Source organism: Diceros bicornis, chromosome 7, assembly GCF_020826845.1.
Source record: "Diceros bicornis minor isolate mBicDic1 chromosome 7, mDicBic1.mat.cur, whole genome shotgun sequence".
NCBI classification, from domain to species: domain Eukaryota; kingdom Metazoa; phylum Chordata; class Mammalia; order Perissodactyla; family Rhinocerotidae; genus Diceros; species Diceros bicornis.
In genome coordinates, this window is record NC_080746.1 from 77,432,793 (window position 1) to 77,456,131 (window position 23,339).

The window sequence follows — 23,339 nt, forward strand, 5'->3', positions numbered from 1 at the left end:
TAATGAATTGTATAGGAGGCAGTAAGGAGAGAATTAAGGATGGCTGAAGGATAGTCGTATATTGACGAGATGGGGAGGACTTTGGGAGTGGGGGTGCAAATTGAAAGCTGAAAGCAGTAGTTTTACATAAGGTACATTAGATTTGAAATGTGTTGAGTACACAAAGGGGGCCAGGCTAGAGAAACAATCTTTAGAGTTGTCCATCTATACTTAATATTTGAAGCCATGGATGAGATCACCTGGGAAAGGACTAGGTAGAGAAGAGAAGGAGACTAGGGACAGAACCCTAGAGGTCTAGAGAGGAGATGAAGGAGAGGAGGATGAGCAAAGGCAACTGAGAGGCACCGCCAGGGAGGGGGAAGAAACCAGGTGCAGATGATGGCATGGAAACCAAGAAGAAACCCATTCAGGAAGGAAGATGCTGCGGGTGCTATATGCTGTTGAAAACTCAGAGTAAGAATGGAGAATTGACTTTTGGCTTTGGCAAGAAATAAGCCATTGATGTTCTCAGAAGAAACAGAAAATGGTTTCAGTGGAGTAGTGGGGACACAAGTCTGACTGGTGGGTTGGAGAGAGAATGGGCCATAGGCGTTGGAGTACAGACAGCTCCTTTGAGGTGTTTTTGCTATAACATGGAGCAAAGACTAGCATGGTCATGGAGGAGAATATGGGCACGGGTCAGAGACAGTTTTGTTTCATTTGGTGAGATGGATGATATATTTCTCAGCTAGTGGGAAAGAGCCAGTAAAGAGGGAGAAGCTGATAATGTTGGAGGAGAGGGAGCAAAGTGTCTTCCTTAGTATTGTTTTAATAAAGTATTCATTAGTTATAAGTGAACATCTTTCTAGATTCATTTCAGTGATTTCGGTTTTCTTAATTACATACCGTATTTCCAAGAATAAAGTTTTCTTCTGCTCTTTGATACCTAGGTAGAGCTTATCAGCTACTTTTTGGTTTAAAAAGTGACTCAAAGTTAACCTGGGAACCTTAACATCATTGATAACATTGTTTTTTTGTTTTTTTTTGTGGGGAAGATCAGCCCTGAGCTAACATCTGTGCTAATCCTCCTCTTTTTGCTGAGGAAGACTGGCTCTGAGCTAACATCTATTGCCAATCCTCCTCCTTTTTTTCCCCAAAGCCCCGGTAGGTAGTTGTATGTCATAGTTTCACATCCTCCTAGTTGCTGTATGCGGGACGCGGCCTCAGCATGGCTGGAGAAGCAGTGTGTCGGTGCGCGCCCAGGATCTGAACCCGGGCCGCCAGTAGCGGAGCACGCGCACTTAACCGCTAAGCCACGGGGCCGGCCCTGATAATGTTTTTATGGAGCAAAATGTTACAGGTTCTAGAAGGTCTTTGGAATTTGGCCTGTTTAGAAACCAGGTTGAGAAATAACGGGGGAAGACTGGTTCTTTGAAAAGCACCAAAGGGCATGTGCTTTCCTGGAGCTGGTTGACCTACCTTCCTTTTTTCTCTTCTGCTGTTGCTGGATCTCTTAGCCACACCAAGTGTTATCTTTCATAGCGTGGAAAAGCCCTAGCTACATTTGAACCTGTAGCTGCAAAGAATTCAGTGTTTCCTATAAAGATAGGATTCTTACTTTTAACCACAGAAACAGGACTGAGACCTCTTAAAGCACATTGTCTTGTGCAATAAACTTGCCCTTGTAAAAATTGTGCACCAAGTGATATATTTGGTGTTGTAGGAGATTTACACGAACTTTTATACAAAGAGAAACTTTGTTTGTTCACCCTCTGGTGCATCCTCTCTGGGAGTAAAAGCCAAGATGCTTACAGCAACTTGCCAGGCTCCCCTCAGGCACCCTCCTCCCTCCCTCCCTTTACCCCTGTCCCTCTGACTTGACCTCCTCTAGGCTCTCTTTGTTTCACTGCTCACTGTGCTCCAGCCATACTGGGCTCTGGATTCTTGGAATGAATGTGCAAGTTGTATCCTGTCTCAGGACCTTTGCACTGACTGTTTCCTCTCTTGGAAGGCTCTTACCCCCAGAGAACCCCATAATTAGCTCCCACACGTCTTTCAGGTCTATAGCAATAACCGTCTCCTCAGCAGGCCTTCCCTAGCACCCATTGACAAATCACATCTTCTTCCCTATGTTACTTTTTCTCCTTAGCATTTATCACTACCATACTGTGTAATTTACATTTGTCTCATTTATTTTATAGTTCTACCACTAAAAGGCAAGTTGCAGTAGAGTGGGGGACTTTTTTGTCTGTTTTGTTGACTGTTGTATCCTTAGCACTTAGAACCGTGATTGGCAGGTGCTCAGTATCAGTTGAATGAATGAATAAATGAATGGATAGACATTCCTTAGTTTATCTTGGCAGTTAATCTGGATTTTTACATGTTAAAAACAAAGATCAACTGTAGCAAACAGTGGAATTTTTCATATGTATATCTGTGTGTATGTATATGCATATGGATATATGTGTTTATGTATGTATGTCTCCGTATACATAGGCACCATCCCATTACACCCCAATTAACTCAGAGGTCAGCCAGATGTTCAAACAAGTCATGTCGTAAGGATAAATTCAGTCCAGAGACAGTGTAGAAGGTAAGAGGAATGGCTTAAAGCATCTTTGTCAGCCAGAGGTTGGGTCCATCCTGACTTTTTTGTCTCAATAAGTCTGGACTGCACCCGCCTCCCCAGAGTCACCCCTCCCCCACCCCTGGCCTCTGCCTCCCACTCCCCAGGCAGATGCTGGCAGCAGCTTTTCAAGTGGGGAGGGCTCTGAGGGATGAGATGTCAATGATTAACTTTGGTTGGGACTCCTTCAAGATTAGAATCTCTGCTCCTGGACACGTTTGCTTTTGCATTCGCCTGGGAAGCCCCCCTAGACCCTTGCTTCCTCCCTGAGCTGACCTTTTATTCTCTCTCTCTTGGGTGGGGGAGGAATGGCTCTTCATTCCCCTTTGAAAGGCTTCTGTTTACTGAGCAAATGCTGATCACGCAGAGACCCTGCTTGGAGCCGGTTATTGCTTCCTTCCCTCACCACCCACCCTAACTCACACACACAACCCCCATACTCCCCCATCCTACTGGAGAGGCGGCCCAGGCCAGAGGGAGAGCCTTTCTCAAGGAAGTCTTTGAAAGCTGCCAGGAGTCAACTGGTAGGATTTTTGGAGAGGGAGTAGGGGGTTTGGAGAGCATCTTAATCCTAGTTGATTTTGAAATAAAAGCTTGTGGCTATAACATAATTTTGCTTTTGAATTCTCAATAGTGAAACAGTTGTTCATTGTTCGAGGCATCTGTTTACAAGGTTCCTTCTGAATTCCTTGATTACAGGCTTTAATAGGGATTAGTCTGTGCTACCCCTTCCCATCCCAGAACTGGGACTCTCTCCCGTTGCACCTCCCCTCCCAGTCTCTGTACCATAATGTTTAAAATAGCCATGCACAGACTGAACATCTTTAAAAAAAAACAAAAAAGTAGCATGAGGAATTAATGCATATTTTCGTTGACACTGCATCAAAATTGACATCACCGGAAATAATGTATGTCATCATTAACTGTACAAATAGGTGTCTTTTCCCCTTTGGGGTTCAGAAGTATCTCTGTGGGCTGATCATTTCAGTCAAACACTGCATTCAGTTGTCGATGGAATGAACTAAGAAATGTTACTGTCAATGATTTTTGTGTCATTATTAAAAGTAGCACTTTGGGCTCAAAAGACTTTCTCCAACGTTTTAGCATAGTCCGTGGGGATTTAAAATATTTTTTCACATTTAGAGTGTACTCAACTTGACCTGCTCTTACAGACTCCCCTGGGACCAGGGTGAGGGCGCTCCCACTCGGAGCTTTACGGTAACGGCTGCAGAGTTTGGTGTTAGCTTTTGCTTTGCTGAAACTTTTCACAGCTGACTTGATACTAGCACTCAGGGCTGACCTCTGGCTCCTTCAGCACTTCAGGGGTTAATTTTGTTGGTGGATCGGATTTCTTTCCTGGGCAGGAGGAGGATGGTCCCCTTCTAGCGGGTCCTTTAGTCAGAGTTGCCGGGTGGGTGCCTGGGATTCCCTGGCAGGACGTGGGCTGGCTCTGGCTGCCTCCGCGGGCTGACGAGTTGCCAGTTGCCATCGGGAGATTCATTCAGCTTCTTTGTCCACTTTCTCTAAGGACCACAATGTAGTGAAATGCTCTGGCCTAGGGACCTAACAAGGTAGGACGATTTCCTGAAATTTCTGGTGCCTGGGGCAGGATGTGGTGCGTGTACTGCCTTGCTCCTTGGATGGTATTGGAAAGCCGGGTAGAGCAGCTAGTGGTGCAGCTGCCAGAATCCCCATGGGCTGTGTGCTGGGGGAGTCGCAGGTCGGGAAATTCAGCATCCTTCTCCCCCCACCCTCATCCCCTTTCCTTCTAACCTTGATAGTTTCAGAGGAAGCTGGAGCGTTACCTAAATGTCCCTGGTCACTGGGACATTTGAGAAATGTCAGTATTTTCCGGAGCATCTTATCAAATTAGGCTGCTGAGACTGAAAGACTCAGTATTGATCACCCAGCTGTCTTAGATGCTTATTCCAGGTTTTGCGGGGAGACTTTACAGTCTGGGGGAGGAGGGCGCAGGAGAGAGGCAGTGTGGGCTACGGGCAAGGGCTGCTGGGGGTTCAGGGGCCCTGATTAAAGTGACTTGCAGTTGGAGGTTTTATTTGGAATCTAAGAAGCCGGGTGAACTTGCGGTTGTTTACTAATACTGCAAATTACTGGGTGGGTTTTGTTCTGGAAACTAGGCTCCAGGAGAGATGGCGTGGGAGACTGAAGTATGAGTACTTTTCTTGTTTGTTAGGACTGTTATAAAGCTGCCCAAAGAGGAGCACTTCTATTTTTAAGCCAGACAAGGGGAAGAGAAAACAATGTTCGTTACCACCTACCACTTGCTGGGCATCTAACAGACATTGTCTCCTTTAATTTTCATTGCAAAGCAGCAATATTATTCTCAATTTTGAGGTGAGGCAGTAGGAACTAAGAGAGGTTAAGTAACTTGCTCAAAGTCGCCCAGCTAATCAGAGGCAAAGCTGGGATTGGAACCCAAGTCCACCCCTCCACTCTGCCTTCCTTGTTGTGCTTGGCAGATGGCTTGGGATGGTTCTATCTGTGAGTGTAAACGTGGGGTCATCTGGGTGAAGGGCGCTGTTTGTCGTGGAGGACTCCCGAGAGTGCACACGAGCGATACTCTCGAGCGTGGCCTGCCTGCGCTTCCTAGCTCCTGCTCGTTTCTGGGAGGGAGGGGTTGTACATTAAGAAGCAACTCTGCTTTGGCAGCAGGACCTACCTGGGAGTTCTCTGATCTCTTTGAGGCGGCTGAGCTGGTGGAGGGATCTGTAACTGGATTTGCGTTGTCCCTGGTTCAGGGGGCGGGAGCCCAAGTGAAAGTCAAATCTGGGCGGGTCAGTGGCCTTGGAGCTGGCCTTGGGCTGCCGGCACCCTGCCCTGAGCTCTGGGGCTGCCTCTGGAGGAGCTGGATTTGTTGAGTCCTGGAGGGAGGGGTTGGACACCTGGCGTGTTAATGCTGACCCATGCTTGCACTAGCTGCTCACGTGTGTGCTGGAGGTGGCTCATTAGCTGGGGCTGAGCTGCTCCGGGGTTGCAAAGCTGATTTCGAGCGGTTGTTTCTTGACCTGAGTTCGCTTCCTGGTTGCCCCAGCAAGGGTAGCTTAAGGGCAGCCCGCTGACACCGCAGAGTGAGGCCGGCTTGGTTTGGGGGGACAGCCCTCTGTCTGCTGCCCTGAGGCAGTTGTGGTCCAGTTTTGTGTGTTCAGGTTCCTAGCCCCCTAGGATGTATTGGGAGGTAAGTGTGAGTGAGTGTGTGTTGGGGGGGAGGTTAATGGGAGAGTTGAGACTGCCCCTCCCCCTCCACCTAGCAGACCTACGGCAGCCAGCCAGTGCCCTGTCTGGGATGTGCCACCTCTTCCTCCCACTTGTCTTTAACTACTTGGAGATGTTTTAAGAATAATTTGATTGCATTAAAAAGTGTCCTGAGCTTTTTGGATAGCAGGTGGGAGTTCTGAGTTCTTATGTGACTGTGATCTACTTAGAAGCATCTTTCCCTCTGCTTGGGTTGAATTAATGTGGTTAAGAAGAGCTTGGGTTTAGAATAGGGAAGATCCATGTTCAAATCCAGCTCCACTGATTAGCTCTGGCACCTTGGGCAGGTCACCAGCCCTCTGTAAACCTCAGATTCCACCTCTATGAAAAGAGAAGTTAATAGTCTGTGCCTTCTAGGGTGATGGAGAGGAGTGTGTGGGATGATGTATGTGAAGTGCTTAGCAAGTACCTGGAGCCCACTGTTAGAACTTCTCACCCTGTGTGATAAGTGTTGCCTGTTATTTTCATTAGCTATATATAATCTGCTGAATTCTGCTGATGTTTAGGGTACACTATCTTCTGGTAAACAGAACACCAGGATGGGTGTTTTGGGTCTCTGGCAGAAACTGGCCGACAGTGGACCAAATGTTGGCAGCCCTCTCTGGAGGAGCCTTGGAGGAGAGAGGGCTTTGTGTAGCTGAGGTCAACAGACAACGCCGGTGCCGATTGCAACAATGAGGGTATGAGGCTTCCGGACCAGAGCCAGGGCTTCTAACCCGACCAAGGCCTGGAACCAAGGGGAGGAATTTCATGCTTACTCAGAGGACCACCTACTTGTTGAAGGAATGAGCTACCAAAATGAGACAAAGGTGCTGTGGGGTGAAACTCAACCCTGGGGCCTTCTGAGTGCTGCTAAATCCCCCTGGAGCCCTCTTTATGGGGTTCATGTTTCCCCCGAAGTGATTGGCCTTGCACCTGGCACCGTCTGTAGAAGCTGCTTCTCCCCTGGGACACTGTCCAGTTATGGCGGCAGCAGAAGCAAGTTCTTGCACTAGAACTTTATCATCGATTTCATAGTGTGGGCCTGCATCTCCTTCCTGCGGTCCCGGCAGGTCCCCTGCATCCTGGACTGCAGCTGACATGAACTGGTTATGTCCCCTGTGCCTGGAGATCTGACGTGGCCCCCACAAAGGGCTTATGAGGACTGGGTGTTACTAGCACTGTATTACACAGGAGGAAACCTGGGTCTGCTGGAGGTGAAGGTGCTCTGACAAAGTAAAGGGGCAAGCCCAGGGTTCAAACACAGGTCTCGCTCACTTCTTTCTCCAGAGCTTGTGCTGCCTCTCTCCAGAGCCCCCAGCTCACTTCTTTCTCCAGAGCTTGTGCTGCCTCTCTCCAGAGCCCCCAGGGCTTAGTGGTGCCCTGGCCCACGGCTAGATGAGACTGAATTTACTGAGGGTAGTTTCTGACTCTGCCCTTGCTTTAATTCGAGCTCAAGTTTTCGGACATTTTGCGCCAGAACTGCAAACCATGTAAGCTGATCCCAGAGGTGAAACCTAGGGAGAGGTGGCCTACTTGTGGCTTTTTTTTGAGTGATTGTATCTTTTTGGTGTGGAAAACTTTGAAGTCCTTGTAATGCACGTGATAGGTGGTCATTAAAATGTGTCAAATGAATACATAAACGAGGTGGTCGGACACTCTCGGATCTGTTTGAATCCCAGCTTCAACATTTCTTAGTTGTATGAGCTTTGGGCCTTTCTAAGCCTCAATTGTCTTAGCTCTAAAATGGGTATGGTATTAGTATATCCAATAGTACCCAGGATATAAGTAAAAGGGCCTGGCGCATAAGTAAGCCGTCAATAAGTGTTGTGATTTTTATCACAGAGTTGTGAGGATTAAATGAAATAATGCATATTGTTCATGGGGTAACTAGCACGGAGTCTGGGACAACTTTAGACTTCAATGACAGTTGTCTGTTAAATCGTCACCGTTCCCAGAGAGACAATGAAAGGATGGATTCTGCAGGAGTCGTGCTGCATTCTTTGAAGGTGAGTTTTCTTAATAGGCCTCAGCAGTGGTTAGAGGAGAGGATGCTCTTGAGCAAGCCTCCTGGGGAGGAAATAGTTAACATACCTGTGTGGGAGAGGTAGGTAGCCAGTGCTTTCTCTTCCCTGGGGGTTACTCCCAAGCCTATGGTTGGGCTTGCTCACTCATCCACACCAAAGGATCTCATTCTGCTAGGGCCCTGGGGTTTCACGGGAACAATTGCCTTGAACAATAGCCCGAAAACAAGTTCCACCAGTCTGGGCTTTTGCAACTGAGTGCAGCTGTCTGGAGGGGGCACAGGGCCCTGTGAATGGGCTCTGCTGTGATTTGGGAGGTGAACTGGAAAAGCCAGCAGGTAAGGCCTGGACACAGCCCTTGCGGGCTCTGCAGCGTGAGTTTAGTCACCAGGAGAGAGGCGGAAAGGGGGCAGGGCCGGCCCAGACCCTTTCTGAGGACCGTAAGGGCCTTCTGGAAGTAGACCGAGTCTTTGGGGCTTGAGGGGGATCCGGATCTGCTGCTTTGTGAAGATTGCTTTTCAGAACCACAGTTAATAGTTCTTCATCTCTGTGGCTTATTAATGATCAGAGAACCAATATATATCTGCAATCTGATTTTTTTACAACATCATTTAGCATGTCTTTCCCCTGAATAAACGACATTATCTCACAGACAGTCCATTTGAAAAGTCTAATGACCCTCCGGATCCTTCAGTAACTCCTTTCTCAGAGTCAGAGTCTTTTGCTGAAAGCCAGGATTCCTCACGTCCGGGAGTGTAAATCCTAGTGGAAACATCTGTTTAATCATCCGTCCAACCTTGGGATTCTGTTTTGCCTTTTTGCTTGATGGGAGTTGAAGTTGTAAATATAGTATCACATTAGCTCAGAACCGTTGCAGATTCCTCCTGCATCTAGATACTCCCCGGAAGAGCTCAATATTAAAAATTTACCAAATCAGAGGTGATTTCTTGGGGGGCCTGGTGAAAGCAGGCTTCCTTCCTGAGTTCTGTGGAATGCTCGCTCCCCACAACGGTGAGGAGAACAGGCAGTGTGAGAAGGTGGGATAATTTATGATTCTTTCACCTGTGTTTTTCATAGCAGATAGCTTGTATTTGGGCTGTTAACATTGTGCGCGAAGGCCTTTGAGTGGCATTTGAATTCCTGACACAGTGGTGTCAGCACCTCCTGTAAGACTCTGAAACTGGATCGCCTGGTTTTATGGGCCTTTTCATTTCTGAATGGATTTTCTGGTCACTTATGGAGATCTCTTTGTCTTCACATCTGTATTTCTCCAAGGGGTGGTAGACAAACCATTGAGGCCTCGAGAGCCTTGCTTCTGGCTAAAATGCTCTCTTGGCCAAGGTGGGGTCTCTTCTTGATATGCTTGGTTGCGGTCAGCAGGTGGAGGTTCTTTTGTGATTGGGCTCGTTAGCAAACGGAGATTTCGAAGCTGATCTGTATGTACTCTTTCTGATGAGCTGCAAGGCTGCATGGAGTCAGTAGACCCTGGTTTGAATCCTCTCCATCTGATGAGCTCTGGGACCTCAGCCTCCATTTCATCCAGTGGAAAATGGGAGTGAAATAATACATGTAATGTGCCTCGTATGGTGCCTGGCATTTGGTAAACACTGTCAATGGTGGCTATAAATATTAGGTAAGATTGTATCCTATTCCTTTGTGGATAAATAGCGTGGTCTAAGGCAGACTCTCAGTTGTGAATTGGGTTGTAATGCCTCTGTATGAGGGTTTGCAAACTCAAATTGCCGGGCCAAGCAGGTAGCATATATGAATGCAAAGGCTGAGATGCGGATTGTGTCAAATGGGAGAGCACATCTCTGTCTAAAGAGGGAAGTTACTACCCAGGGCTAATTTTTCCCTATGCATGAGATACTGGCAGCTATTCCAGATATTTGAGGCTTTGTATGGGCTTTAAAAAAAAAATCTGAGGGGTGAAATCAGCAATGAAGAAGCCCAGAGGCTAGAGAGTGCACTTACCTGTTTGGCAGCTGTTACTGAGTGGGAGAAGAGGCTCTGAGACCATTGGGGACCTTCAGTTTGCCCATTTGGCTTTGTACCAACTTTCCTCTGAGCTTAAACTCACAGGATGTCGGTGAGAAAGCAACCTTTGGCATGGCTTCATCCAGCTCCCTCATACAGGAGACTGGGGCCTAGAGAGGAAGTGACTGGTCTGAACTCTAACAGGAAGTAGTTCTGGGGAAGGCTGGGGCCAGGGCCTGGTTTTCCTGGCTCCTTGCCTTTGTCACTTCCATGCTTTGAAGGAGAGAGAGCAGCACAGCAAAGAGCGTTGGTGGCCCTGAGCCTTGGCACCCTGCAGACTATTGCGTAGTGCTGGCACTTGGCTGGTGGTGTGAGGACATATTGAAGGCGGTAGAAGTGTCTAGAACCAGTACAGTCTCCACTTGATGCCCTATTTTACATTTTCATTTGTGTCTGAGCTATGTGTTCTTGTTGGTCACATCCACCGGCTTTTCTGTCAAGGGTAGGGACAACTCTGAGTCATCACTGTATCCCCACTGCCTTGCACCATGCCTGGGACGTAGAGGGAACTGGCTGACTGGATGAGATGAACAAATGAAGTCAAGGCCTCAGCTCAGGATCCAGAAATACTGAGTTTAGGCGTCTTGAAGTAAAGTAGTAAAATTTGTTGAAATTCCTTCCACCCACCCATTGGCTAAAAGTAGGTGAAAGTCGTTTTCAAATCTGATCCCTTATATCTCCAGTTGTGCCATTATCTGATGAGATCAATGGAGGACATGTCACTGAGTAGAGAAAAAGGTACATGGCTGTGATCTGGTTAGGAAATGATGCTTTTGTGTTGATGGCTCTGAGGAATCAATGGAAGCATCTTCTTGCCATTTTTCTAGATGTCTCAGCCAAACAATTTTTAAGGCATATCCATGATAGTGCTGTCTTGAAATTTTAAAATATTAAAAAAAAAAAAAAAAGACAGGGAAGCCAGCCAAGCTCTCTGTCCCACCTTCCTTCTAGTTTCCTGTTATAGAACCTAAGGCAGAAGGAAGAGGTGTCTTCTGCTTGTTTCCCAAGGCTATTGACACAATGCTGCTTCCGCTAAGATATTTGGAACAGTTTGGAGTAGCTTTGGGAGTCTTACAATGTAGAGCAAAGGTGAACCAGAGTGGGGAAAACTGGGAAACGGGGTAGATGCTCTCTTGGGTTCATTTGTTCTTCTGGTCATTCATGTAAAAATCATTCATTCATTCACAAAATGAAATCTGCTTTAATATTTTCCTAAATGTCTGAGGAGTGCTTTTGTGCCCCAAAAGAACTTCTTAGAGTTAATTAGGTTTTCCTATTCAATTATTGAAGTTTTAATTTTTTTTTTTTTTTTTTTTTTTTTTTTTTTTTTTTTTGTGAGGAGATCAGCCCTGAGCTAACATCCGCCAATCCTCCTCTTTTTTTTTTTTTTTTGCTGAGGAAGACGGCCCTGGGCTAACATCTGTGCCCATCTTCCTCCACTTTATATGGGACGCCGCCACAGCATGGCTTACCAAGCAGTGCGTCGGTGCGCGCCCGGGATCCGAACCAGCGAACCCCGGGCCGCCGCAGCGGAGTGCGCGCACTTAACCGCTTGCGCCACCGGGCCGGCCCCTTGAAGTTTTAATTTTTAAACCTAGGTTTTCTTACAAATCTCACCTATAAATCAAGTATTTTGGTATAAATTAATATCATTTCCATTTATTTAGTTAGTTCTTTATTTTAGTTCAGACTTAACAAATTGAATTTAACTAAACAATTGGTACTGTTTGCAAACTTCAGTAATTAAGTTTCCTTAAATATTTCATTCTGCATTAATAAATTTAACATACCTGGTTTCTTCAGGCTCTTCAAATATCTGACAGGGCGGACTTACCAGCCTAACAAGCACAATCTTTCTAAGCACTTGAAAAACTCTTGCAAATCAAATAAATTAAAGTTACAAATGTCATAAGTTAGGTTATGTTGAACACTTCAGTTGTTTTTATAGTCTGAATCCAATTCTTAAATCTTTTATCTTAAAAATCTCATCAGAAACGTGCTCATTTGAAATCAAAATCACAAGACTGTTCAGATTCACTAATATGCCATGTATTCTTTTAAATATTATAAATATACATAGATTATCCCGATGATCACAAAACTTTCATCTTAAACTCAAGTATTGAGTATGAAGATACATCTTTCTAAACCTTTCCCGGGATTTAAAGTCATTTACTCCCAAGTAAGGGCAGTAGGTTTGTCATCTCTGGTGGGCTCAGGACCATCGTATGGTTCTTTTCAGTCAGATTCAAAACCAGGGCACAGGAATGATCAATTAATATTCCAGAATGATTGTTCCAGAGCCACTGTAGTTCTTTCTGCTGTGTCATCAGGGTCCCTTGAGCCTCTTGGCTGGAATTTCATTTCACCACACAGTAAACACACATCCTCTGGGTTTCTTTCAAGTTCCAGTCGTAATCAGTTTTTGTAACCTCTTTCAACACGTACCGCCCGATTTGGGTCAATGGACTTCTGTACCCCATCCCAGGTTGTACCTAATTTCCTTTGCCACTTGATTGGAGTCAACTAATGTCCTTACTGCCTGAATGAGTTCTGCATGCTTTCCATATTTTTTCTGTCTGACTGTCAGCCATGTCTGGAGTCATTTTACAAATTGGGATTCTCCTTTAGTTAGCACAAGTATAAGTGACAAAAACCTAATAAGCAAACTAGTTTTGAGCAAAAGAAAGGAATTTATTAGTTCTCCGTTTGGGTCTCCCAGGGGTGCCTCTAGGCTCCATGTGCATTTCTTCCAGAGTTATGTTTCATTCTTCGCAGTATCTCCTGTGTGGTCATACAAGTTTGGGGAGTGCTATCTTAGGCAAAATTAAAGAGATCATTCCAGCACATCACAACTATTAAGAAGTTCATGGACAACATGAATCTCTAAGAAGGGGATAGAAGAGCCAGCATACCCCACAGTCCTTTGTTAGGACAGCATTGTTATCTCAGAGCATCTCATAGAACTAGTTTTCCTTAGAATACATCTTGGAACTCACTGACCTTAATCTTGGTGGCTCATAACCATTTATACCATGAATTTGGGGGAAAGAACAGTTGAAGCTAAGTGATTTTATATCTAGAAAGACTTGCCAGTGTCCCAAAAGATCCAGAAGTGAAGGAGACATGGCTGGTTTACTGAGTGCAGGGACAGCTCTGGGGGACACCGAGGCCACTCTTGCTGGGCTTGGGCTTCCTTCGTGTCACTGCCCCTTCATCCTCCTTATCAGTTTTCCCACCCCACTCCTCTGTGGGGTCCATCACTGGTTTCTCCTCTTCTGGGCTGGCTTGGTTACAAGGACTTCCTGTAAACTCAGGGTAGCCCCATGATGTTCCAGTCACCAATGTGGGAAGGTCGTGTGTGTGATGAGTGCCGCATGCCCCTCTGGAACGATATCTTGGTGTTGAAAGGCCACAGGGGAAGAGCGGGTACAATTTCAAAGCAAAAAGTCTGGGACCTGGATTTGTGGGCGTCTGTTACTAACTTTCCTCCTTCCTCCCCACTGGCACACTCTCCTGTCAGCCCCCTTTCTTCTTCGTCGGATTACAGGAAATTTTAGATATATTCAAGTCCTAACCCCAGAGAGCAGATGCAATTAAAGACTCATGGGATTTTCTTTTATTCTTGAGGGCAGATTTGAGTCCTTTTCCATCTTTTATGTCATGCTTTCCCCAGCAGAGCCTTACATGGTTGCCAGCCTAGTTAGGATCATTCATGTGTCATCCATAAGGAAACTGAGGCACGGAAGTTGTGACTTGTCAAAGAGTGAAGTGGGAGGGAGCTGGGCTTGGAATCTGCCACAGGTGGTGAGTTTGCATCAGAACGGGCCCGTCTCCTCTGCAGGTGAGTTCAGTCAGGAGGTGGTTAATAAACACGTGCTGTGTGCCTGGAGGTGGAGTGGATGTGGCCACAAAGTAAGGTGACATTGCTGTAGCACTGCCCGGCTGGTGGGGGTTGGGGGTAGAGAGGTAGGCTGTGGGGTCAGGTAGTGTCTCACTCCCAGGTCTGCCATGCATTTGCAGAGTGACCTCGGCCAATGCTCACAGCCTCAGTGTCCTCATTAAGAAGCAAGGCCACCGATGAGTAAATAGGAGAGTTGGGGAGAATGCGTGCAGACACTGAGTAGTTGGCACGTGGCAGTTGGCATGAAAGGCCCTTGGAGAGGAAGGCAGCGTGATACAAGCTGGAGGGAGAACATGTTAGACACTTCTGCATTTTTAACCCAGTTCCAACATTGGCTGAACGACACTGATCAAGATACTTGTTCTTTCAACTTTGATTTCTCCATCTGTCAAGTGGGGAGGATAATAGGTACCTGGCAGTGTGATACAAGGATTGGAGAAGTATCTATTTCAAGCACGATGCCTGGCACATGACATGCACTTTGTTGCTGTCACTAAGCAGGCCCCTGCATATATTCGGAAGGTTGGACAGACCTTCATAGAGGGAGTAACTAGAAAACTGTGTAGGTGTGTATAGAAGCGAATCTGAATGCGTGAGACTGTGTGGGAGTTCCCAGGAGGGTGGGCTGGAGCCTTGAAGGATGATTTGGATGCAGATGGAGGCCGGGCCAAAGTGGTGGACACGTAGCAGTGAAGTCTGCTGAGACCCTGCAGCCGTGGGACCCTCTGGACCCTTGTGGATTCGACCACAGCAAACCCCTTTCTGAGACCTCACGCTTCCTGCCTTTATCCTCCCTCCTTGGAGCTGCCTTCCCACATTCCCCTGCATTCGTGCGGGACCCTCCAGCTGGACTTCTGGAAGCCAGATGGGCGTGCTGAAGGGAAAGGTGATGAGAACAGGTTTTCACTAAGATCAGCAGAGCTCACGCAGGCGTCTCACAAGCTGATGGAGTGAACTAGAACTTCTTTCGGGTTATTTGGGGGGAGTGGTGCTCAGCCACCCTGCATTTCCCAGGCTTTAGGCTGCTACTTTGCAGATCTCTCAGCACGATGCGTCGTGGAGGGCAGTGTGGTGGAGGAATGTGGTTAAGTCAGCACTTCGTTATCATACAGGCCTGGACATAGATACTGGCCCTGCTGCTCCTGCTGTCTGACATTCAACCGGCTCTGCCTGGCCCCCCAAGCCTCGGCTTCCTCCTGGGGAAGGGGTCCATGTCATGTTCAGTGTGCACTGAAAATGGACGTGATGGAAAGCCGTCTGGTGTCACAGTGAAGAAGGTGGCTCTGGAGTTGGTGGCTGGACCCAGCTCCCGCTCCACCTTTTGCTGTCTGGGCTAATCCAGGGCGCCTTACCTTCCTAAGCCTCAGTTTCCCCACCTGTGCACTAGAAAAACAGCGATCCTTACCTTTTTCCACTGGATCAAGTAGAGCAGCGTTAGATTTATGTTGGAAGCTTACTTTATAGTCTCCTCAACTGCTCACTCCCATGAATTTAAATTGGCAAGGATTTATTAAGCACCTGCAATGTACCTACCACCCTGCAACCCAACAAATGAGAACATGCAGCAGGCTTGATGGGCAGTGATGGCGGGGGCACTGCAGAGAGAGGGACCAGGGAACGCCTTTCTGAGGAGGTGACTTTCAGATGAGGAGGAGGCAGGGACACGTGTCCAGGAAGAGGGACAACAAGTGCAAAGCCGTGAACACAAGAGCCCTGTTGGCTTAGAAGGAACAGAAGCCCATGAGACCAGAGCCAGTGAGCATTGGAGAGGCGGGCGTGAGACAGGACTGGAGTGGGAGGCCGGATCAGAGGGTCTTGAGGGCCAGAGTAAGGAGTTTGGGTTTTAAGTTCCTGAGAAGCTACTAGAGGATATTAAGCAATGGAGCAGCAAGGTCTGATTTACGTTTCAGAGAGATCATTCTGGCTGCTGTGGGGAGAATGGATTGTTGGGGTGTAGACGTGGAGCACAGGGCCCAGCTGTCCTGTTGGCTGTAACCGAGGCAGAGTTGGCAGCCCCTTGCACTGCAGGGTGGCAGGAGAGGTGGAGAGCTGTCCCCACTGGGATACATTTGACAAGTAGAGGTGGTCGGACGAAGTGGCGGATTAAAGGACTTGGTGGTGTTGGGAGATGGGAGATGCTAAGGAGGAAGAAGAAGAATCATTGTTGGAGATTTGACTTGAGCATGGGGGGTGGTCTCAATGGATCTGAGGGTTGGGAAACGGACTCTATTTTAGATGTATCCTGGGATATTGTTAGACTTAGAGCTACTAATAGAGTTGACAGTTTTGTGCTCACTTGTGCCACTTTCCTTCCCTTGGCACTTCAGTCCAGGAGTGGAGTCCAGAGAATTCCACCGGCAGCTCTTCCCACTCTGACCCCGAGGGAGGTGCCACTGTTAACTCTTGCTCTGCACCGCTCCCAGCTCTAGTCTCCAAACCTACTGTACCTACTCTGCTGCTAGGCCTGGGAAGTAGCCATTGGCTTCTATAAAGTTCCCGAGACGAAGTTGAGGATGGGGTAGGAAGTGGGTAGTGTCTTGAGTCACCTCTGCTCAGGGACGCACCCAACCTTTGGGGGAAGGTGCGTATCAGCCACTTCACCCAGCTGCCAGTCCAGAACAGCACAGGTGGATGGTACCCTTGAAGATGAGTCATTTCCCAGGCAAAAGAGCTTCGTCTGGGTCTTTATGACACAGGGATCCGTGGGCGTGTTACACATTTGTCTGTATTGTCAGCCTGAGCTGGCGCGGTGTGAGGTTTTGGTGCTCAGGATGTGTTTGTCTTGGCAGCTGGGATGACAGCAGCTCCGTCAGCAGTGGGATCAGCGACACCATAGACAACCTCAGCACTGATGACATCAACACCAGCTCCTCCATCAGCTCCTATGCCAACACGCCTGCCTCCTCTCGCAAAAACCTTGATGTGCAGGTAAGGGTCCCTCCCAGGCTCCTCCAAAGGCCCCTGCCAGCAGGGAGCCTTGGGCTTGTGGGTCAAGGGGGCCATTTGGGGTGAGCAGAATCTGCAGGCCCGTGAGATGAGGCCCAACCTCCTGCTTGCTGCCTGCGCTCTCACCTCCTGATTGTACTTGCTATCTGCAGGGGAAGGGGGTCAGGCGGCGGCGCCTAGAAGTGGAAGTTGGGAGGCCTCACCACTCTCACTGGGGTGGCCCTGGTAAAATCACGTTTCCTTCCTGGACCACAGGTTCATAATCTGCTTAAAAAACAAAATAGGATGTTGGACTCAGTTGTCTCTCTTTAGCCTGGAGTGTGTGTCCCCTCTTAGCCCCAGTGAGCCACTGCTGTCCATGGCACGTGTCTGATCCCTCAAGAGCGATGGGGTGGGAACAAAGATGGAGAACCCTGGACTGGAACACTAGAGGTTGGGAACTGTTTATCTGTAGGTCACATCTCCTGCCGATGTGTTTTCTTTGGTTCACGGTATTACTCTTCTTTTAAACTGCGTTCCATGTCAATTTTTTAAAATACAATATTTCACATGAAAATGAGCTTATGATTTCTCTTGAAATAATCAGAAGATAATTGCCTCCTCGAGACTACGTTCTCCGCGTCTGCCCCATTCAGACAGGGACCCGGGCCCCAGTGTGCCACAGCTGCCACTGGCCAGCGGCCCCTGGCCAGCTGCCCCTTTCAAAATCCCTGCCTGACCCGAGCACTTGAGCTTTCAAGCTCTACTTCACACTCACAGATCGTGTGTTTCGGATATGGTGCTACCTTATATTTGCTTCCAAAGCCATTCCGTGGGGGTCGTTCACTTGCCCTCATAGCCTTCCTTAGGGGTCAGAGGGGCTGGTTCTAGTAAGCCCGTTTCCATAATGGAAAAGTGAGGTGCTGTCCTCACGACTAGTGCCCACGTTGGGACTGATGGGCACAAGGACTGGTCAGCCGTGGTGGCACTGGTTTGTGTGAACTGGAATCTTTTCATGATGGGTCCCTCCCACCTGTGGGGGCCGCTGCCTCGGGTGAACCCACGTGAAGGTCGGATCGGGACAGAGTCTCCCAGAGGGACCTCGGGAGGGCAGACCTGACACTGCCACCTTCTTTCCCTCCCTTCCTGCCACATCCGCTTCCTTTCGCAGCTCTTCTCACTCTGTACAGATAGGAGCTGCTCTGGAAACCTCTTTGCTTTCGGAGGTATCTTTTCTTTGAGGTCAGGGCTAAATAAAGGCTGTGTCAGAGTGTGGGAGGATTCTGTCCCACAGCAGTGTGAGCATTGCGAATACATTAGGTGTTGCCTCTGGGGTTGCCTGTGACTTCTTGAGTTTTCATTTTAGCCAGAATTTCTAATTATTGTGGGGAGGAAGGGTGGGTGGTGGTGACTGTGAAGAAAAAAAGCTACGCAAATGAAGGAGGCACAAAGATTTTGGGAGTGCTGATAATGTTTTATATCTTGATCTGAGTGGTAGTTACGTAAGGATGTTAACTTGATAAAATTTATTCAAGCTATCTACTGAAGATTGTGCATTTAGTATATGAATGTTATTCCTCAATAAAAAACTCCTAAGCCACGCCGCCTGAGAGTGATCACTGTTAAATCGGTGACTAGACACAAGTTAGAAACACCCAGCCAGCCTGGGTCCCTGCCACCTACCACTTGCCAAATGTCACCATATCCACCAGTTTTCCTTTCCTAGTTGACACTATGTCTTTTTCTGAGACTCATTATAATTTCAAGGTAACAACAACCAAGCTTCTAGACTGTCCTCAGATACTGAGGTGAGGAACCCAGAGGGAGAGACAGACAGAGTGAGAGATGAGTAAATCACTAGGTTTCTCTTTTGTTTACTTGCAAGGTAGGAAGAGGCTTGCTCCTAAGATGCACGGTGAGCCGACCAAGCACTAGGAGCGATCTCCTTGTCTTTGTTCAAAACCCTCCCACAAAGCTGGAGTTGGAGTCTGTTGTCCACACTGACACAGAGTCGACATCTGGGTTTTACAAATGACTTCCTATCTGGTGCACTTGAATTTGGTTAATACCGGGGCCCCCTTGTCTTTGACCAGCTCTTTGCTTTCATCTCGCGAATGTCACATCAGAAAAGGCTCAGGAATAGTACACAAACATATGTTTTGATCAAGATCAGAAAGTTAATTTCAAAGGATGTAAAGGGTTTAATATTCATTGGGTTGTTTTCTGCTATAAAACTACCTAAATTTAAAATGTTTAAAGAAAAACTAGGCAAGTAGGTCTTGGAATAAAATAAATGCAGAGTCGCACCAATAGTTACTAAGACTCCTACTGAGATGGTTTCTTTGGCATCCCTTCGTTCCTGTCCAGGGAGCATCTCCAAATATTTGAACGACCGTAAATCGCAGCCTCCTCCCCTCCTCCCCTGTACCACTTGGAGGAATGCTAAGGGCCATTACTCCTCTCTGAGCAGCATCAGGCAACAGGAGGATGTGCACTGCCATCCTTCCCCAGGGCTCCTTCAGGTTTCTGTCACATACTGATTTCTCCTGGATGAACGGGCAGCACACAGTGTCCCAGGCAAGGCATGGAGAGGCAGGAAGAAGGGGCTCGGCGGGTCCACCAGGAAAGCAGATTGAGGACAGGCTGCCTGCCTAGGTTTTGATATTTGAAAAGCCTCTGAGGAGCAGCTAAGGGAACTATGTCTAAGGCACCAGGAAGGTATTGTCTGGACAGCCAAGGAGCAGCCTCGTTTAGCTTACTGAAGAGGAAGAGGGGGGTTAACAGAGTAAACCGTCCTTGGGAGATGGAAGAACCCTGTGTCTGTGAGTGACTGTGTCCTCAAGGAAGTTGAGGAGCGCTGAGGGTGCCCTTGAGGGGGCACACATGCCCAGGTTCCCAGCACTGGGCGTCTGTGCTCACTGCTCCTCCTCCGCCTGCTGGGCAGAGAAGCCCCATCCTGAGGTCTGAGAGCCCTTGACTCACTTGCTCCAGGAGAGCTGGTGGACCCAGTCGGGCAGCCACACCAGGTTCCCGTGTCAGGTAGAAGGTATGGACTTTGATATCAGGGTTGAGCTCTTCACTCTGTGATGTCCTTGGATAAGCTAATCAGCCTCTCCAAGCCTCTGCCTCCTCATCTATAAAATGATGGTAATTAGACCTGTCCTGAAGGGTGTGTAAGGGTGACATGGAAATGCTTGATCTGCACATGCTCTCTCGGTGCCTGATTCTCAGCAGTTGCTCGGGAGTTACCTTCTTCCTTAATTTCCTCTGGATTACCTGTCCCTCTGCCTCCCTCCTCCATTCATGTCAGGAACTAAAAGTTGCCTGTGTTCCAAATATATTTTGTTTGTAGTTTCAGAGCAGTTCATCCTGTATTTTGCAGCATTTTATTTTTAGAACAATGTGTGGTGGCAGAGGACTTTAACAAATACGCATCTCTCCCCACGTGTTCATCTATCCATTCGTGTCCTTGGTCATTCAGTATTTCCTCTCAGTTCCCTGGAAGGTTCCATTCCAGGTGCCGAGATGCAAAGAAGCACACGTCAAGATTCCTGCCATTTTCGCTGCCTGTGAAATTTTTAATAAAATATACAGGGGGACAAAGATAATTCCATGTGAGTTTATTTTGTGCTACTCAAGGAAATGAAACTGTGAATTCTGTGGCAAGAATTCCTGTCCTGTGTGGCCTTAGTGAGCCAGGAGCTCTCTGGATCTTCTCTGGGTATTGGTCTGGATGTAGAGATCGAGTTTGGCTGGGGGTGAGGAGGGGCGCCCTTCTGCCCACCTGCTGGGGGCTGCTTGTGACTTCAGGCAAGTTATTTTCCTCTTCACACCTCCATTTTCCTGGTCTTTAAAATATAGATAATTGTACAAGCTCAGAGGACTAGGTGAGTTAATGAGGTATGTATAGGGACACAGAGCCTGGCAGGAAAAGTGGCAAGTGATGATGCTGATAATTATTTCTGTGATAATTATCAGGGCTCCAGCTTCGGTCAGTTCAGTGTCTTGATCTGCAGGGGCTATGGGGATGAGGAGGGCAGTGTCCCTGGCTTCTAGAGGCTTGTGGCCCAATAGCAGAAAGGACAAGTACCCTGTTCACCCTAATGCAAGATAGAAATGGGGTAAATGCTTAAGTGCTGGGGATTTTCAGAGGCAGCAGGGTCGGTGACAAAGGAGCCACTGTTTGAATTCCCGCCACATTGAGCTCATTGCGTCCACTATCAGCTCTCTAGGACACCCATCTATTATCATCCCCGTTTTATACACAAGGTAATAATCTCAGAGGAGTTAAGCCACCTCCTCCAGGATCACACACAGCAAGGAGTGGCAGCACCCAGTTTGAACTCCATGCCCATGCTCTTCCCCTACATCGTGGCACGAGGCCCCAAGCTCACCCCTCAGGCCGCACCTTGGATCCACCCCTCACTCTCCCCTCTGCCGCCCCGAGGAAGCTGGGCCCTCAGTGGTGAACTCTCCCCGCTCAGGTACTTCCCCCCTTCTCTTTGGGTGTCGATTGAGTATGTGGACTTGCAGGTAAGGGCAGCAGAAAAATCCTTCTAAAAGGAGGGGCCATTTGAGATGGGAACCACTGACAAAGGCAGAGAGCAAAGGGGATGGTACAGCTCTTTGTGCGTCCCCATGTGGCCGTCCTGCTGCCCTGCTGGTGTAAGCTCTGGGAACAGAGAGGCTGGGACTTTTGCATCTTTGATCCTTTTGGTGCCACCATGTGATCTGGCTCATAGCTCAGGAAAGGTTGGCTAGGGAGATGTGAACTCGAAGCCAATAGAGTGTCCCAGGGCAGGTGCCTGCTGTGCAGAGTAGAGCTGGGAAGGCTACCTCCCCGGACCAAGGCTGGGGGTGTGATGACTGGATGGTTGTTCTTTCCGGGGGTGGGGGGGTGGATTCCATCTGCAGTCCTGGACCAGGGCCATGTGTACTGTCTCTGCCATTGGTGGAGTCAGAGTGCTGGGGGTCCCCAGCCAGCCACATGGAAGGACGATCTGCTGAGTACTGTGTCCGGTGCTGCTGGCATGCAGACATGTCTCATGACCTCGGACTTCTCCTCCAGGTCTGGTGGAGTGGTTAAGGTGTGGGCTCTGTGGACTCTCTGGAACCCTTGCATCTCTACCTCCTCGCTGTGTGACCTTGGGCACTTTTCTTTACCACTCTGTGCCTCAGTTTTCTCATGAAAATGGAGAATATGAACTGGGTTTTGGTGAGGATTAAATTAAATGATACCTGTAAAGCACTTTCACCCAGTGCCTAGCACATAGTAAGTGCTCAATAAATTCTAGTTGTTTCTTCTGCTGTTAGCACCACTACAGTTTGATTGGGGGAAATAAGGAATAGGACCATTAAAAGAATAACTAATGCAGTAAGCCGGGATGTGGTATGGGGTACACCCAGGGTGACGTACACTTCTTAGAATGTGTTAGGATGTACTCGGACATAAGCTCCGGGAGGTTAATGGCTTGTATTTGTCGTGGTATTCCCAGTGCCCATAATCTTGCCCGGCACAGAGTGGCACCTGGTAAATGTTTGTTGGGTGAATGCTTCCCAAGCCAAGCCCTTTCCTGACTCAGGGCCTTTGCACATGCTCTTCATGCTGCCTGGCATGCTCCTCCCTAAACTCTTCTTTTAGTGTCTTCCCCGTCTGTAGGGCACTTCTTCGGAATGACTTTACCTGGCCACGTCCCACACCCCCACCATCATAATCTAAGTTACGTCAGTGCCTGTATTTCTCTCAGACTCCCGGTCCTTTTTCTTATATCATTCTTCAAAATTCACAATTACACATTTGTTTGTATTCATTTATCTAATCTCTGCCTCTTTCACTGGATCGTAAATTCCATGACAGGTGGGAACCAATCTTACCCGCAGATCCTCAGAACCCCCCATTGTACCTGGCAGACAGCGGGCATGGAGTTGGTTCTGGTTGAATGAATATCCTGGAAGTGGTCAGAGGAGGAGAGCGCTGGGCTGGGGTGGTGGCACACGGGGTGGGTAACTTGAGTTTCCGCTCATCTGTAGCACTGAGAGGAAGACAGTGCTCCTCACCTGCTCACCCTCATGGTGATGGCAGCCGGGGTCAGGTGGGACCGTTTATTCAAGTGTGCTGTCGCCTGAAAGCCTGTGTTCATGTGTTTACTGGTTTACTCATCAAGCCTCGGTTGGGCTCCTGTCTGTCCCCAGATGTCGGAAAGCCTCTGTCTGTGTCCCTCGCCGCAGCTGAATGAGGAGCTCCCATGGTCGAGGGGTGTTCTTGTCCTCCTCACAGCCCTGGCGCCCAGCGCCTAGCGGGAACTCAGCGTGTGTGTGAGGAACAACCGAACAAATGAAGCATCAGAGGGTGGCTGCCGTGGATGAGTGGACAGAGGGTGAAGGGGTTGAGGGAGGGAGAGAGAGGGGCTGTGGTGGTGATGGAGGTGATTGACCTTGGGCTGCTTGCCCTGCTCAGCCAGTGTACCTATGCAGGAAGGCATGTGTCCTCGTCTTGGACGACAGGCATCCGGCCTGATTCTTGCCAGGTCTTGTGTCAATGTCCTGCCTTGCCGAGCTTGCTGACTCTTGCTAGTTAAGTACAGCAGGTATG

General features: G+C 48.3%; 1 protein-coding gene across 4 annotated transcripts in view; it reads left to right on the forward strand.

Moving 5' to 3' along the window:
* The window catches only part of NAV2 (neuron navigator 2), a 710,120-nt gene that overhangs the window by 619,659 nt on the left and 67,122 nt on the right, over window positions 1-23,339 (forward strand). For 3 of the 4 annotated variants that reach the window (XM_058546129.1, XM_058546130.1, XM_058546128.1), the window contains exon 12: window positions 16,612-16,750. In XM_058546129.1, coding sequence (XP_058402112.1) covers window positions 16,612-16,750 — 139 coding nt within the window. Of the gene's footprint in view, window positions 1-4,091; window positions 4,177-16,611; window positions 16,751-23,339 lie in introns of those variants that run through there. The other variant, XM_058546131.1, reaches the window with a different exon arrangement.